The sequence below is a fragment of the Pollachius pollachius genome (assembly GCF_949987615.1).
Source record: "Pollachius pollachius genome assembly, chromosome: 3".
NCBI classification, from domain to species: domain Eukaryota; kingdom Metazoa; phylum Chordata; class Actinopteri; order Gadiformes; family Gadidae; genus Pollachius; species Pollachius pollachius.
Genome location: NC_136936.1, coordinates 46,723,116 through 46,739,895, shown reverse-complemented (window position 1 = coordinate 46,739,895; position 16,780 = coordinate 46,723,116). Strand labels below are relative to the sequence as shown.

General features: G+C 45.4%; 2 protein-coding genes across 2 annotated transcripts in view; one reads left to right on the top strand and one right to left on the bottom strand.

Annotated features, from left to right (window-relative positions):
* The window catches only part of pdia5 (protein disulfide isomerase family A, member 5), a 37,445-nt gene extending 36,913 nt beyond the window's left edge, over window positions 1-532 (bottom strand). Inside the window, exon 1 of the mRNA XM_079731771.1 lies at window positions 432-532. Within this exon, the coding sequence (XP_079587897.1) occupies window positions 432-497 (66 nt within the window). The 5' untranslated portion in view covers window positions 498-532. The remainder of the gene's footprint in view (window positions 1-431) is intronic.
* A 638-nt stretch (window positions 533-1,170) lies between these two features.
* The window catches only part of sema5ba (sema domain, seven thrombospondin repeats (type 1 and type 1-like), transmembrane domain (TM) and short cytoplasmic domain, (semaphorin) 5Ba), a 125,003-nt gene continuing 109,393 nt past the window's right edge, over window positions 1,171-16,780 (top strand). Inside the window, 1 exon segment of the mRNA XM_079733040.1 lies at window positions 1,171-1,488. The gene's annotated coding sequence lies outside the window, so the exon portion shown is untranslated.

Here is a 16,780-nt window from a genome sequence, read left to right as displayed (position 1 = left end):
ATCCCATTCTACAATCAAAGTGCTCATGGCCAAGGTATGCAGACGCATCCATTTCTCCTGAAGGTACCATGTAACCTATGGCTCATTCGGGAGGGAGCCTTTGCCTCTGTTGTGTACACATACGTGAGCATTTAGCAGAACGCCGCTAAAAGCATGCAATTAATCTAATATCGGAGCTCGGTGAATACGAACACCGCATGCTAGACAACGCATTCAATTTGGGACGCAAGATTCATTGATCTAATCAGTGCATTGGCCAAGTTTAGTCTTTCCATTAGAACGGCCAAAAGCTGTCAACTTTGCCTCCTGCGTGAATTGGGCGGTACGGGGTTAATTTGTATTTCAGACTCTGAAACACTCAACACAGCGAATAAGTCAGACGATCTACATTTCTACACACACAATGGACATAATGCATTATTTGGACTCACCAGCAATACCAGTATGAACATTTTTGCCTCCCTCACCGGACTACCGTAGCGGTTCCTACAGGCCATGATGCCGTTGCCACGTCTGGATACGCACGCGCAGTCCGCTTTCTCCAGTTTTTTGTGAAAGGAGCGCAAGGCTTCTTTGGATTTGTAGTCCATCGAATTTACATTTTATTTCCATAGAAACGACGAGACCAGTTATCGTGTGGAACTCTTCACGTTAATGTCTAATATTCTAAGTAATGCATGTCGTTTTCATAACATATAGGTCTTCTATTTACATGAATAGTATTTTTAGTTCCGCTTTATAAATGCTTTGTGATTACGCTGGTTTTGATTGGTCGCTCCGTTTTTATTACAAGTCGCTCCTTCAGGATTTTCAACTTCGTGTCTTTGAAAGGCAATTCCAGACGCAGGCATATGCACTGAATATCAAAATAGGCAAGATAAACCATTGTTTTACGTGTCGTATCACATAGCATAAAGCGTACTTAAAAAAACTCGTTGCGTTTGTTTGTGCTGTTTTAGTTCGTGGATGTATATATATATATATATATATATATATATATATATATATATATATACATAAAACAAAAAAATCGTAGTAGTGTATTTAACTGTTGGCATGCCGGCACCCCAAGACTAATTGCAATGGTACCCAGCATACCAGACAACGAGAAAACAGGGGCGTAATTCAACGGGAGCAACACATAGGTTACCCGCCACTAGTCTACCTGCTTATTCCTCCATTAATCATAATTAATTTTATTTTGTTAGACCGGCCATTCCGACAACCCAGTTGCACTCGTGCACGTCCTCGTGCACGAATGTAACTGCCTCGCGCACCCCTCTCACGGCGCGTTGCGACCGTCCTGGTAGTATCGCCCGCCTCGCGCCGAGCAGAGCGCGTTGTTCTCCGCGGGTCGTTGTGAGCGAGACGTCTGCTCCTCAGGATACAACACTTTGTTTTGAAGACAGCAGATCGATAACTGAGGGCACGCGTGCATTTATTTCCCTTGGTATTTCTGCTCATTTGGAAATAGGAAGATACTTTAAGGTAAATTAAAATACTTTTTGTTGCGAATTGTTGTTACCATGCTATGGCAAAAGCGACAGGACTTTGACTTGAATGTTGGCCAGCAGGTTTATAACTGTTATCTTCTTACATTTAGACAGATTGGTGTTGTTTATCGGGTCTGATTGTGTGTTTGCATCATAATTTCGAGAACATGTTTGAATTGCATAAAAAATAGCTAGGACACTGGTTTATCAAATTGAAGGTGTAATGGGTTTATCAGTAGCCTATTCGCCTAAATAGGAAATTTCAAGTCTTGCCATGCTTCAACCCTTCTCAGGCTTTTTCCTTCTGCGGTTCTGGAAACAAAAGGATGTTTTGTTTATAACCCGTGATATTGTGCCACTGGTTATATTTATTTCCCTTTGCTATTGTTATTTAAGCTATGTTTTGGTAATTTCCCCCCGATGAGAGTGAGTTTAATTCCGAGCAGTTTCCCAGCTCCTTTATGCCCACCGAGCTTTACTTTCTGCTCACGTTCCGTCCCAGGATCAGAGGCATGTGCAGGGATAGCAGAGGCAGCTCGAGCGGGCCACATTACCCCTGGTTCAAACTTACTCACTGGATGTGAGGCTTTTTTTTTATAAGAAACCCTGTGTGCCATGGCAGGATGGAGAGGGGTTTGGGGTGCCAAACCGCAAAGAAAAGGATTCACATTTGCTCGGGTAGTTCAGTTATTGTGTTGCGATCTGTGGTGTAGGCGACTCTTAGAGCTTTTGATTCCAGCCTGAGGAGGTTTCATGAATTGTATTGAATAGCCCCGGAGCCTTCCTGTGGTTGTGGGTCTACTGTAGGCCTAACGTGTTATAATAAGCAGAGTAGACCGCAGAATAGTCGCGTCGTTAGAGGGTAATGACTGGAAGCGTTTAGTTAAAAATCAAGAATCTGTCTTTCACGCACGGAACGGTGCGCGACTCTTTGGAATAAACGTATCGCATAGGCCTGCATGTTGTCATCCTTTATCGATTCATGTTTTCGCTCATGGATTTGAACGAAAACCCAAGGCATGTGCTAAAGTAGGATTTTATTATTTTAAAGCTTAATTTTGAGCATTTTTTCTCTTAATTTAATATAAATCCATCGGAATCAGGACTGAGAAAAAAGACATATCGAAGAAGAATCACGTCTAATAAATAAGAATGATAATAGTCCAATTAAACCGAGTAATTTAATATTTAATTGTGAGAAAAAGTTTTCAACAAACGGTTCCGACAATATTTTCCCAGGGAGCAACAGAGGGCAGTATTGTGCAGCGCGGATCCGCTTTAATAACACCTTGGCAGGTGCTATTGACGTTGTGCATCATTTATCCTTTAATTTATGACCTTTCACTCAAACTGGGACTATAATATTATAGATTCGGCAAAAGCGATCGCTGCATCCATTAATAATTTTGTCCAAATACGGTTTTTGAGGATAAATCATGATCATGACTGGATCAATGATGTCTGTGTGTGGGCTTGTTTGGAATAAAATATACATTGGTTAACAGAATGGTATGCACAGCAAGCAAATGAGGTGCGATATTGCATTCAGGGAAGTTGGTTTGAATGATTTCCACATTTTAGAGTATTATGGTCAGTGTGTTTTCAGTAAAACACATTATCAACTTATCTTCGCCAACAGCTTTTCCCCTCCAGGGCATTTTCACTGCAAATATTTTCAAATCCGATATGACCTAGTAGCATTTAGTCATGTTTTTGTTTTGCACACATTTGACCTTCAATCAAAAGTTACTACTCTGTATCTTCTTTCAAAACCACTTTTCAACCTTCTTGCTTATGTATTCTCCACCATTTCCCCACTGTGCTCCACATCTTTTTATAATAATATAAAACATTTACCAGTAGGTAATAATGACATGATGATTTGTTTGTCAAACCTTTTAACAAGTTTTTACTGGGTAGGAAATGTGTCTTTGGCTTTAGTTAGAAGTTAACCATTGCGTTCATATTGTTCATCCTTTCTGTGTTGACTACCATACAGACTTGTGAGGTTATTGTCAAAACATTCATCACCAGAACCCCACCCCTCTTTGTCCACTAATATTCATATATTCATAAATTCACATATAGGTTTTGTTTAGCTTAAATGCTTGTCTTATGCACCATTAACGCTTTTGTTATCCAAAATATGTTGTAGTTTCCTGGCCCAGTCCATTCAAATGGAAAATGGGGTTTTCATCTTTGATGAACTTATGAGGGCCCTTGACAGGTCCCTACAGGGGGGGGGGCATCATCATCACTGAACCATCATCTCATAGCAAAAGAGTCTCCTTCAGTCCCCCCCCCCCCCCCCCCCCCCCCCCCCCCCCCCCACCCTTCAACCCCCTCTCCAAGTCCCACTCTCTTTTATCTCGCCTCTCTCCCGCTTTCTCTGTTGTCTCTCTCTGGTTGTCACAGAGTCAGAAAGTATGCATGTTTTTTGGGCGACGTGTAGGGCGCTCTCAAGTCAAGGCAGAGTGATAACTCCCATTAGGGGACTAAATGAGAAACAAGGAGGTTGTGGAGACAACGTAAAGGCGGCTTCCTTACAGTTTTCCGATGATGCACATGGTGAAACGATGCGCCGTATGAATTATTTCGGTTGCGGTGGCATCATGTGAGTGAGACAGCCGACATGAAAGTTTAATCCCCACAGAACCCGAGCCTACAGCGTGGAAATGGCTACATTACCCCCTTCAGATGTATAGCATCCCGGGGGACTTCTACAGGTGTTCACCCTGGCCCACTTGGGGGGTCTGTGTGTATGAAGTTGTATGTGTGTTGTTATGTGTAGTAGTGTATGGGAACCAATGTTTTGAACACTTATAGGTCAAGGCCGGCATCTGCCATCCTGCTGCTGACAACAAGCCCACGAGTATGGGATGTCTTGAATGACGTAAAATCCATGTATTCTGCAGTTGTAGCTTTCCACTGGGCTCATTCCTCCCCAGACACGAGCGCTGTACAGTCAGCGCTGCCACGCGGAACGTTTATGTCCGTCTTATCTTGACACATGTCCGAGAGACCACTCACAACAGCATTTTGCAATTCTTTTTCTACCTGGGGGGAAAGATGGGGCCAACATGTGCTTGGAAGGGTTGTGTTGTTGCAGTGTGCGCCCAAACTGTAGTGCATGGCTGTTCGCTGCACGCCCGTATGCAACCGAGTGGAGTGTCGTCCCGCCTTGCTTTTGGTCTTAGCTTTGTTGCGAGAGCGACAGCGAGGGAGAGAGATTTACACTTTTCAAGTGGTCTAGGGCAGGATTCACATGGTAATTAGGTCAGCCCAGAACAGGAAAAACAATCGGCATGCCTTTAAAGAAGCCAAAGAAATTCAGTGTTTATGTGTATGTTTGTGTTTGTATGTGTGTGTTTGTTTTTGTGTGTGCATCATGTGTGTGTGTGTTTGTGTGTGTGTGTTTGTGTATCATGTGTGTCTGTGTTTGTGTGTGTGTGTATGTTTGTGTATCATGTGTGTGTTTGTGTGTGTGTGTTGTGTTGTGTATCGTGTGTGTATTTGTGTATGAGAATACATGCATTAATATTTCTAGTAAAATAGTGCAAAATAACGAGGAAGAGAGTTTGAGATACAGTGGGAAAGAAAGAGAGAGATAAATAGAGTGCCATTAGCGTATTTTCTCTATTCAGAAACGCCGCAGACCCAAGTGAATATATCTCTGTTGAGTTAATATAATGCCAGATTTAATAATAGCTTAAGGCACACTGACTTGCAGTGGCACCACTCATACCTCAATGATATACTGTGGTATGTGATTCAAAGTGAGCGCAACAAGTTTTACCATTGTGTTACCTGGATTTGTTTATATAGCCCTCTGCACGGTGATCCATTGCACACATTCTCCATTTACTCACACTTAAATCAGACCCCCATATAAACCCATACACATCTGAGATTTTTATTCATTCCTCATTTGGCAGGAGAAGTGTTCTTGAGGCAAAACATAATGGGGTTTGTTTTTCCAAAGTAAAACTGCTGAACTAGCTTGACCAATGCTCTGTCCTCTTTTCCCCCTCTTACAAGTAACTTGATCTTAAACCCGTCTTTGGCTTTTCCAATGAATCTCCATTTAATGCAATACACAAGTCTATTGTGGTAAACAGTGTAAGGCAGTCAACAGAGGTTGTAATGTAGACTAATCTGTGGCGTATCTTTCTTTGTGTTTTCTGGGTCAGGTGGCAGCTGTAGAAGCCAAGCCCGGCCAGTCAGTGGAGCCGCAAATGAATAATTCCTGAATGTCTGTCTGGGTTACGTTGTTCGCTCTCTCAGGGGCTGTGTGCTGTGACCGAATGCCTTTGTGCACTGCACGGCAAAGTGGCTCTTGGCATGGCCCCGTGTATACCGTACGTCTCGGTCCGTCTGTAACCCGGTCTCCCGCCACGCAACTCGCCGCATAATTCGCGCGGCTGTGAAATCTGATAGGAAGTCGACGGCGCGGCTCAGCGTAGCCTGTACCGTCTGCGGCCGCCGCTAATTAATGCTTGATACGGCCCAACAGCCTCAATTTGTCTGGAGCCTTATCTCGGCTGTCCTTGTGTGTTCTCTCCTCCTCTTCCTTCCGCTGTTATAACCGCGGTGTGAGTATGAGGGATGGACATAAAAAAAATAAATAAAAGGGACAATGGGCAAGCCTGGAAACCGAATATGCAATTATGTGTCAGGTGGAAGAAATAGGTTGTGGAGCGACGTGCAGCTCAAGTGTTTCCATTATCTGTAATAATGGCAGTCTGCTCTGTGTGAAAGTCAAACAGGCCAATGACGGCCGTTACCGCCAAATGATAATCAGTGTAAGCAGCTGTGCGTAGGTTCCTTGCTCGACTGGTCACTCAGAGGACACATTGATTGTGTTGAGATTGAAGGCAAGGTGTTCTCTTTTTGAGGTTTTTTCTGCAACTATGTTGAGTTTTTCAAACTCAACCTATCGAGATTTATATCTCTCTGTCTTTGTTTGGAGTTGAGGTTCTATGTGTGTGTGTGTATGTCTATGTGTGTATGTGTGCACGTGTGTATTTGTACGCAAGTGTGCTTGCCAGGCGTTTCTGTGTGTTTTTTTGTGTGTATTTGTGGGTGTGTGTATGTATGTGTGTGTGTGTTTGTGTGTGTGTGTGTGTGTGTGTGTGTGTGTGTGTGTGTGTGTGCGTGTGCGTGCGTGAGTGTGTGGGCGCAGGCGTGCACGTATGCATACATGCATGTCTGAGCGGTTGAGCTTCCCTTTTGTGTACGTGTGAAGCGGACGTGAAGGCATGCGGTCTCTTGCTCTCTCCTTTGCTCTCTCTCACCCCCCCTCTCTTTCTCCCTCCCTCTCTCTCTCTCTCTCTCCTTCCTTCGCTCTCTCTCTCACCCCCTCTCTCTCTTTCTCCCCCCCTCTCTGTCTCTCTCTCCTTCTTTCGCTCTCTCTCTCACCCCCTCTCTCTCCCTCTCTCTCTCTCTCTCTCTCTCTCTCTCTCTCTCTCTCTCCCCCTCTCCTTCCCTCTCTCCCTCCAGCTCCCTCCAGCAAAGCTCCTGAAGGAGGGGCTGCAGAAAAAAAAGAAAACATATTAAAAGAAGGGCGAGTGGAGGAGGAGGAGGAGGAGGAAGAGGAGGAGGAGGAGGAGGAGGAGAGAGACTGCTCCCACAGTTGATTTGGCCATTGTTGGGAGGGAGGAACACTATTTCCATTGACGCGGGCGATGCATGGCTAAACCCTGCACCCCCTCAGAGCCATAGGAAAGGAAGGGGAGGTATTATTCAGCGGGACCCGGAGGGACAGGCTGAGGAGGAGATGGGTGTCGAAGCCACTGCTGAGCACAGGGGGAACATTGTCCCCGTTCCAGCTCCTCTTCATCCCTCCCTCCCTCCCTCCCTCCTTCCCTCCCTTTATCGTCCACCTCTCCTCCTCTCAACCTATGGATCATATCCCACTCTCAGGCTGTTTGTAAAGCCATCTATGTATCCAATATCTCTCTGTTTGTCTGTCACTCGGTCTGTCTCTCTGTCCACCTATTTATTTCTCTGTGCTGGTCTGGCTGTCTTTCTATCCATCTATCTATCGCTCTCTGTCGGTCTGTCTGTCTGTCTGCCCATGGTTTTCTCTCAGTCTGTCTGTCTGTTGGTTGGTTGTTCAGTCCGTCCATCTCTATCCCTTCATCCAGGCCGTGCGCACAGGATTCCCATTGATCCTCAGGTTACTTTGAAAACCGACCTTGCACAAGCCTATTTCCAGGAATTAGGCTCTTTTCAACCCCTGCATCAACTTAAGGACATCAATAGTGATTCTGTAAGGTCCTCGACTGGCACTCAGACAAGTCCTGCCGTATGACGCATCAAGGCAACACCTGCCAGTGCTCCTATTGCTTGTCTATCCATTGTTTGTGTCTTGTTTGTATTCCCAGTTAGAAAGCCTAACCAGGAAGAAATGAGCCACCTGTTGATTCTACATTAGCCACATCAGTGTTTATGGGGAGATTCTCAGACACAGTGCGAGACTATTTGCCATGTAGTTTGTGACCGAGACTCTCTAGACTCTCCCGGCTGCAGTGAAGGTGGTTGCAGCAGATGCAGCGTGGGATGTTCACTGAAGGATTTATTGGCCTTGCTTGGTTGCTCTCCAGCGCCTTGCTTTGATGAGCTGACTCTGGTCGGTCAAATTACTGGCGAACTAGCCTATACGACACCTGGCCTCTGGCTGATGGCCCTAAGAGAGTCTGTGTGTGTGTGTGTGTGTGTGTGTGTGGGGGGGGGGGGGGGCGGGGGCTTACATATGTACCTGCACGCATACGTACCTGGTGGCAGTGTCGGGTTGGATGGTTTTATATGGAAGCAGGGCTCCACCACATAAGACAAAGTGAGTGATGTAGTGATTTCACACAGTTCGATGAGGACAGGTGACCTTTTGCAATGATTAGCAATGGGGCTCAGGGCCAGGGGCTCCCCTCCCTGCTGACAGTGGGGTACGAGTGGATCAGAAATTGCTTTGACAGATTGCCAAAAAAAAAAAAAAAAATCCAGCCAGCCTCCCATATAAATTGCGCGAGTGTCTTTTTTTTTCTTTTTCAAACGGGCGTACATGATTGTATAGAGATGTGTGCACACGATTGGCAGATTAGGCTGATGTACATTCACGGCGCGGGGCAGATAATCAACAATGAGCCGCTAAGTAGCTAGCCTGGCCCCTCACTGTCACACAGTCTCTTGTTATCTCTGACTGGCTGTCTCATCGTGTACCTAGATAACCACACGTCTTGACGGTGAGACACCGCGGGCCCTAATGGCGTGCCAATCCTGAGCATTACGGCACACGTCGGTCTCTTGTCAGGCGCTGATTGGGAGGAGACCGCTTTGACAACGAGTCTGAGGAAAGGGACCTCTGGGGTTGTCTACAACTGCAGAGGGATGTATAGGCAGCGGGGGAGCGAAGCACACACAGAGAGAGAGAGAGTGAGATGCAGAGACAACCCGCAAGGTTCTGTGTCGAATTGAGCTGCAGTTCTTGTGCAACGTGTTTCCTGTAATGTGTCATTTTCTCAGTGTTCACACACTCTCCCGGGGAAATTAAATACGAAATGAATAAACGTTTCGATTTTTCGAAGGCGTCTTTTTCTTATTTGTTTGCTTGAAATACAAGCATTCAGGGCATATATTTATTCCTGTGTTCGTTTTATTCCAAAGCAATCCTTTAAAGCCTCTGATTTATTCCTAGCGCTGAATTCCATATATGTGTCAACAGACGAGGCCTGACATTGAATTGTGGTGGGATGACAGCGTGATGAGCATTGAAGGTAGGCCTGTTTCATTTTCCGCAGGCCAAACTTCTCTCAGCGAAATTGGTTTGACTATTATTTAGTGTCAGGATTTGATAGCCTATCATTTCGGACCAGGATGTAAAATATGGTCAGCTTTTAGGTTAGCCTGACGTTTCCTCTGTGCATTATTAATCATTCCCACATCGTTTTTGCATTTGTTTTGATCTTTAGTGGCTGTTTCCCTAATTCATGATGTTTGCCCACTGAAGTCTCCTGTTCTGAAGTGGAGACAGCAATCCAAACCTTATTAGTTCTCCGCTGCTGAAGGAGGAGCGCATTCTGTTTCCCGGTGAAAGCGCAAATACTTCAAATATTGACCCTTAACCCTCTACTCTTACATCTTACAGACAGCCTTGATACAAATATCAGTCCCATTGTGTTGTTTGAGGACCTGTTTCTCCGGCAGTAACAGAACCTGTGGTGAACAGAGACTCAATATTCTCTCGTCTTAATCAAAGCAATACCGAAAAACACAAAGCAATATGCACGTCAACGCTACTCCCATGAACCCCGGCTTTCATTTTCAAGTGGCTGCACTTCGCGGACCCCGCCAAGTTGCCGCTGGTAACTATGACGACAGAAAGGGTTTCACAATGGGGACAGGCGGGTCCGTCTCAGGCGCATGCAGACTGCCCGCACGAGAGAGAAGGGGTGTGACAGTGATTAATGCCCTGGCAGAAACAGGGACAACTCCTGGGGCTCCCTGCTGTCACTGCAACATTGCACCATGAAGGATGCCGGGGTGCACATCAGATCCGCAAAAGAACACAAAGAGGTTTAATCATAACCACGTCAATAATTTAGCATCCCAAGGAATTCATTACTTCTCGGTGCGCGGGACGAGAGCGAAGAAGCAAATTGAAATGTTGAATTAAGGGAGAGAGGGGAAATGAGATTCACCTGTGTGCACCCTGCTTCAAAGAAAATTCTGTCCTCGCCGTGCAGCGTGTGATGGATGGTGGCTTATTCCTGCGGTCTCGTCCTGTAATGGCTGTGATCCTGCTTCACAAACACATCAAAGAAAGTGCAGCTGGCCTTTCCAGGTGTCTTGAGGCGAGGGGTCCCACTGAGTGGTCCAAAGTCATGAACTTTGCTGATTAGCATGTACAAGGCTTACAGGAGGTGGACGGATGAAAGACCTCTGGGCATCTGGCTGCAAGATAAAGATAAGGAGCCAACCTCCTGGATCTATTGCTCTCTTCATCACAACAAACATCACCCATTCAAGGTGCAATTTGTGGGTGTTTGGCTTGTTTTGCTCTCTCATGTTACTCACCTGGGTCTCAAACTCTGTTACCGCTCTACCTGGTAACTAGTTATATCTTCTGTCCTCCATTCCCCCACTCAAAAACACCCTTGTTTTCCTCCCCCTATCCCCTATCCTCTCTCCTCCACTCCAAACCCCATTCTTTCAGCCTGAAAAGGTCTTCTGTCATGCCCCTCCAACCACCAGCACCACCACAACCAGCACAGCTTCTTCTTCTGTGCAGAAATGCAGCAATTGCCGTTGCGAGTTCTGTGTGAAAGCAACATGCCTTTGGTGTGTGTGAATGCACATGCATATTGTGTGTTTGGCACATCCTCAACTTTGAGGGAAGGTTATTTTTCATTTCCTTTTCTCTTCCCTTTTCCTACACCATCATCCTCTATCATCATCAACCCAATGACAACGCCTGTACTCTAGTCTGCCTCTCCTGGCCCCCTGACCCTCTTATCTTCTGGGGAAGAGAAACACACAACGCCCACACTACCTCGGCCAAGCTTGACGGTCCGGAAACAGATCTGATGAACAGCCTTCATATCCGGGTGCAGGCGCCAGTGAAACAGATCATGTAAATGCATGCAACAATCATTTCCAAAGCCATTTCCTTGATCAGAGTAGGAAAACATGTTGACCCTATTCATTTGTGCGAAAAAGGCACGTTGCAGTAGGGTGAATGTATGTGCGTGTGTGTGTGTGTGTGTGTATGTGTGTGTGTGTGTGTGTTTGCAAGTGTGTGTGTGTGTGAGTTTGCGTGTGTGAGTATGCGTGTTTGTGTGTGTTTGTGTGTGTGTGTGTGTGTGCGTGTGTGTGTGTGCGTGTTTGGGCCTGCCTGTCTGACCCCAGACAGTCCCTGAGGGCGGAGGCAGGGATCACCCCTGTGTCAACGGATTGTCCGAGGTTTGATGGGAGAGTAAACACGGCCAGTCCAGCTGCTGTATCAGGCCTGGGGTGGACTGCCAAAAACGCCTGGGACAACAGGCCCTTTCAGTACCAACCTAGATACACATCAGTCAAATCCTTCTATCACAACGGGTCAGGCTGCGCCACAACCACATCCACAGCGTAACCCCTTTTTTTTTTTTGTGGTAATCGTTCCCGGAGAGAATTAGTTGGATAAGATGTGACATGTTTCATGCTGAGGCAGGAAAAGTAATTTAATATGAGGCAACACATTCAGGCCGCAACCGAAAAACAAAAGCACCCAGGGTTTTATTCATCAATGTTTCAGTGAAACAGCCCCATTGTAGGCTACCCTGTTGTTCGATGGAAGTCTTCCAGAAAAGTACATTTGGGGAAGGTTTACATAGAACTGAACTTGTCCTGCTGTGCTCGATATGAATTAAGAAGAAGTTGAAGGCATTCTAAAAGCAATGCCCCTAGACAACTATTAAAATAAAGACATACATAAAATAGAAAGCTTAGGATAAATCCTTTATTGTATTATGGCGATATATTAGTAGGAATTCTGCATGACTCTAAAATCTAAAAAATATAATCGCTGTTAAAAATGGACTCGCTGCTAACTGAATATATCTCCGGCAGTTAACTTTTATGTTCAACAGCTCATCAAAGTAGTGACCACTGATTAACAACCATTACAACAGTTTCAAACTGCCATACAGACAGCAATACTTCGATGCGGCTCACTGAATGTCTCCCTAAATACTTCCAGTTCTTGTTTCACTGATTGATAGTGTGGCATTTAATTGTTCTTTTCCAAAAAGGGTATAGCTTGATGCTGGCATATTGGATCCATTTTTATCAAATACTAATGACATGCATTTAACATCGTCTACTCTCAACACAGTGCATTCAGGTTTTATGATAATTATAATAGCGATAAATGTACTATAATCAATTTTCAGTTTATTCCTCCGATATTGATTTTCCTACATTCTAAAGTGCTGGAGCGTTGTGCTGAATGCTAATGGCACCAGCACAACAAATGTAGAATCTGTACATGTCTAGTCTGAGTGGATACTTGACTGAGTCTCTAAATTGTGTCTCCGCTTGAAGAAGAAGTTAATTACAGGAATATATGGTGGTGCTTGTAAATGTGTGCATTTCATTCGATGTGTGTTTGAGCCCTCGGAAAAAGTCCTTCCTAACAAAACTTCAGCTAATTAACAATAAGTCATTGCTCAACCATATAGCCTTGGGTTACTTATTGTCTCCACACTCACATTTGTCAATGCAATATTTATGTAATATTTAACCCACAGCTTGTCTTATATTAAATAGCTATCTGCATTGCAGTGTGTTCAGACATTCTGTTTTGTCTATTTACAAATATATCAGGAGACAGATGGGTTGGTGATTAGGAGAGATGTACCAGGACAACTCATGACAATATATCATCGTGATTATTACCCTGAATCTCTACCAGACAGATGTGTATGGACTTATATTATAAGGCCTACGGGGGCGGGGGTAAACTATTAAGTAAAGTTAAAAAACGGTAAAGTTAATATATGAGGTCGCTCAAAAGGAGTATCTTTAATATCTGCCTCTCCATTATTCAGCTTCATTTTCCCCCCCGCTACCCTCACAGGTTTTGATTTCTGTGTTTCATTTTGTCTCTTAGTCTCTCTTTCTCTCTCTCTACCCTCTGCCGCTCTTCTCCGGCGATGTGTTATGGTTACCCTCGGGGAGTGCCAAGAGAAGAGTGAGAGAATAATAGATTGAAGCAGAATTGGTGCATCTCTGGAGAAATGGCGTTCAATATTGTTTTGGACCACGGGGACAATGAGCCCTGAAGGACGTCGCCTTTGAATGTGAGTTTGAAGCCAGAGGTCCAGCCTGGTCACACCTACCTGGCTCAGAAAGGTAGCCTCAAAATTGGCTGTTTTTATCCTCACACAATGAATTCCATAAAGTCACTCCATATCTTTCTCCACTAGTCAAATGAAACAGAACTCTTGAGCTGTGCGTTAGCACGATTGATAGGTATTTAGGCCAAAGGAACAGATTTAATATATGAAATATATAATATGACTCACTTAGTATGAAACTGTGGGTTTCTGGAATCGGCCCACAGAGATCTAGCGTTATTGCCGGTACATTTACATTGAGTGCATTTAGCAGACGCTTTTATCCAAAGCGACTTACAATAAGTACATTTGTCATAAGAAAGTGAAAAAATAAATCGCTGTCAGTGCAGTAAGGATGTTCATAGAACCAAGGGCAAAGCACTAACAATTGCCAGGTGAATTGCCATTTCTCTTCTTTAGCCTAAATGATGAACTTTACCACAGTTGTAAGTTGTAAGTTCCGGACCAGGTAGGAGAGGCCAGAGTACCCCCCCCCCCCCCCCCCCCCCCGCCCCCAACCCCCCCAGAAAGGAGCCGCCACCACCTCTGTCCGCCCCCTCTGTCCGCCTGGCGAAGTTACGTCCCTGTTCATATGCTCTGTCGAAGACTCCCATCACTCTTTATCTGGACCACCCCGATGCCCAACCCCTCGCAGAGCAACCCAACCCCCCAGCCCGCTCTTCTTGATCCGCCACCCCCCGATGCCCCCCTGTGGGTGGACCAGCGCGCCCTCCTGGCACGGTGCCCGGTCGCCCCCGGGCGGACTCACAAAGCAGCGGTGGCGGCGGCCATGCCCACACGCCTTTGACTTTGCTGGAGACGTGCTGCTATTCATTAAGGAGCCGCGAAATGACAGAGGGCCGCTTGTGTTCTGGTGTGAGAGGAATAAACAAGACATAAAGCAGTGAGGCCGTTAGCTGCAGACAGGCAATTTGTGCCGTGGTTATGCCGTGTTAAACTGCAAGACTCTCTCCCTGTCTCTCTCTGTCTCTGTCTCTCTCTCTCTCTCTCTCTCTCTCTCTCTCTCTCTCTCTCTCTCTCTCTCTCTCTCCCTTTCTCTTTGCTGCTCAATCTATTTGCCTCTTGTTCGCTCTCTTGCTCATTTTCTTTAACTGCTTTTCTCTCTGTCTCTGAGCCCCCAAAGTGTTCTGTTTTCTTTGAATCAAACAAGTCTTCGTAACGTGCTGTTGACTAAAAGTCAAAGCTTGCCTTATCTTTTTTTAAGATACTTTTTAAGATACACATGACAACACAATCAAAATGATGTACGGATGAGATGAACATTCAGTTAGTGTTTGTGCATGTCTGTTTGTGCATGTGTGTCTATTTGTGCGTGTGCGCGCGCGTTTGAGTGTGTGTGTGTGCCTGGGAACTCCAGTGTCTGTGTTTGTGTGTCTGTGTGTTTGTGTCTGTCTGTCCTTCCTGATCGTCAACCGGCCCGTTCTAATTCGATTGATGGTTGACACAGGGAGATCTCCTTTCGAGGCTTGCATGTCTGAAGGGGTTATGTGACCGTTTGATCTCTGTCCCTATTAGTGCTGCACACTCTGTGCGCTCTTCATTACCGTTAAACCCGCCGTCAGTTGTGTGCCAGGACTCCAGGAGATAGCCTACCTACTTGAACGCACAGCAACACGATATCAAAACAACTTTATTTTGAAAATCTCACCAGAACTGAGCTATCTTTGCCCGCCAGGTGCATAAGCCGTAGACCAATCGGGAGTGCCCTCGGCGTCCAAGGTGTCACCGGCATTGTAATAGGATTTTAAGAGCCTGCTTGATAGTGAGCATGTGGAAAAGGTTGTCTTTTGGGGCTCTTTGATAAGAAGAGACAGAGTGACCTCTAAGTCCACAATGCCTGCCTGCCTGGCCAGCTTCCAGCACAGCTCCGGCGTCTTTGCTGACAACAGCCATTTTACCACTGAAGACACAAGCTGAAGGTCTGTCTGCCATTGTGCATCGGCTGTGTGTGTCTGCATGTGTGGTGTGTGTGTGCGTGCGTGTGTGTGTGTGTGTCGGTGTGTGTGTCGTGTGTGTGTCTGCATGTGTGATGCGTGTGTGTGTGTGTCAGTGTGTGCCAGTGTGTGTGTGTTTGTGCCTGCATGTACTGTATGTGCAGCCGAAACAAGGTGTTAATGTATACATGTGTGTCTTTGGCAGGGACATTGAGTTCAATGCTGTGCCTTACTCATCCAACTCCTCGCTTCGTTTTATTTTCTCTACCCGCTATACCTTTTTTATATTTTTGTGCCAAAAAGGGGGCAGTAAACACAGAGGCAACGGCTGAGGATAAAAGCTTTACTGCCCATTGGTCCAAAGGAATCTGGCATTCCTTTTTAGTAGATCAATGAAAAGATACGCACAATTTTTAAAACCACTTTGTCCATTTTTTTGCTTACCGGTTTCCCTTTCTCACCACATAAAAGAAAAACAGCGTCCTGACGGTATGTTTTTGAACACTTTCCCACGGATGTCTTGAGCTGATGTTGCTGAAGGTTTCTGAAGTGAGTCATTTTTCATAGCAGGGTGTTATTGTCCTCACGACTATCAGAATAGCAAAGTAATAGAATAGCAGAGTAATTCTCTGGACGTGACACCCCATGTCCGAACTCCCTCATTGATTAATTACTTATGGGATTGGCACTTCCTACCATGGCCTCCATTCGATTTCATAATTTAAAGTGTTTCTGACCACATGAACGCCAGGGTTTGGGTTTGGAGGGCCGGGTCTGGAATGGGGTGGGATTGGAAGGAGGGCTCCATGTTCCACGTTCCCGTGTGGAGTGGAGTCAAGCAGAAATGGGGATTTAATGGAGGCGGCGCGGTCAGCAGCAGGGCTTTTGTTCAAGCCACTTTTAATCCAGGGGAGCTTTGATCAGAATGCACAGGTGGCTGGTGACATGGAAGGGAGGGGCTCCTCACATCACAGACGTTTATAAATGTTTAATGGGATACATGAGCAGCAGACAATCACAATAATGGTTGCTGTTAGTTTCCCTATCTGGCAGTAGCAGTATACATTAATGGTAACATCTCTGTTCGTTTTTTTCCTCGGTCTTAAGAATGCATCGCAGTCAAAGGAACTTTTAAAGAGCCATAGGGAGACAGATGTTGAGCAGGAGAGCCATTTTGAACCCGGTCATTGGAAAGACGATGTTCTCGCCAAGCTGGAGATGAGACGCAGATTGAAAACCATAATTTATCGTGAGTTACAATCTTGCCGTGGTAATTCCCTGTGCCACAAAATAGACTATTACATTTGTTTTTGTACAGCTGGCCATCGCAATGCCGATAACACTGGAAAGTATTGTAGCGCTTAATGACATGCCATCCCTTGCATCTAATGAGGTTAAATATTGATGAACTGTTCAGTTAAGTGATCCAATCTTCTAAACTAATTAGACTGTTTTAGCTGAT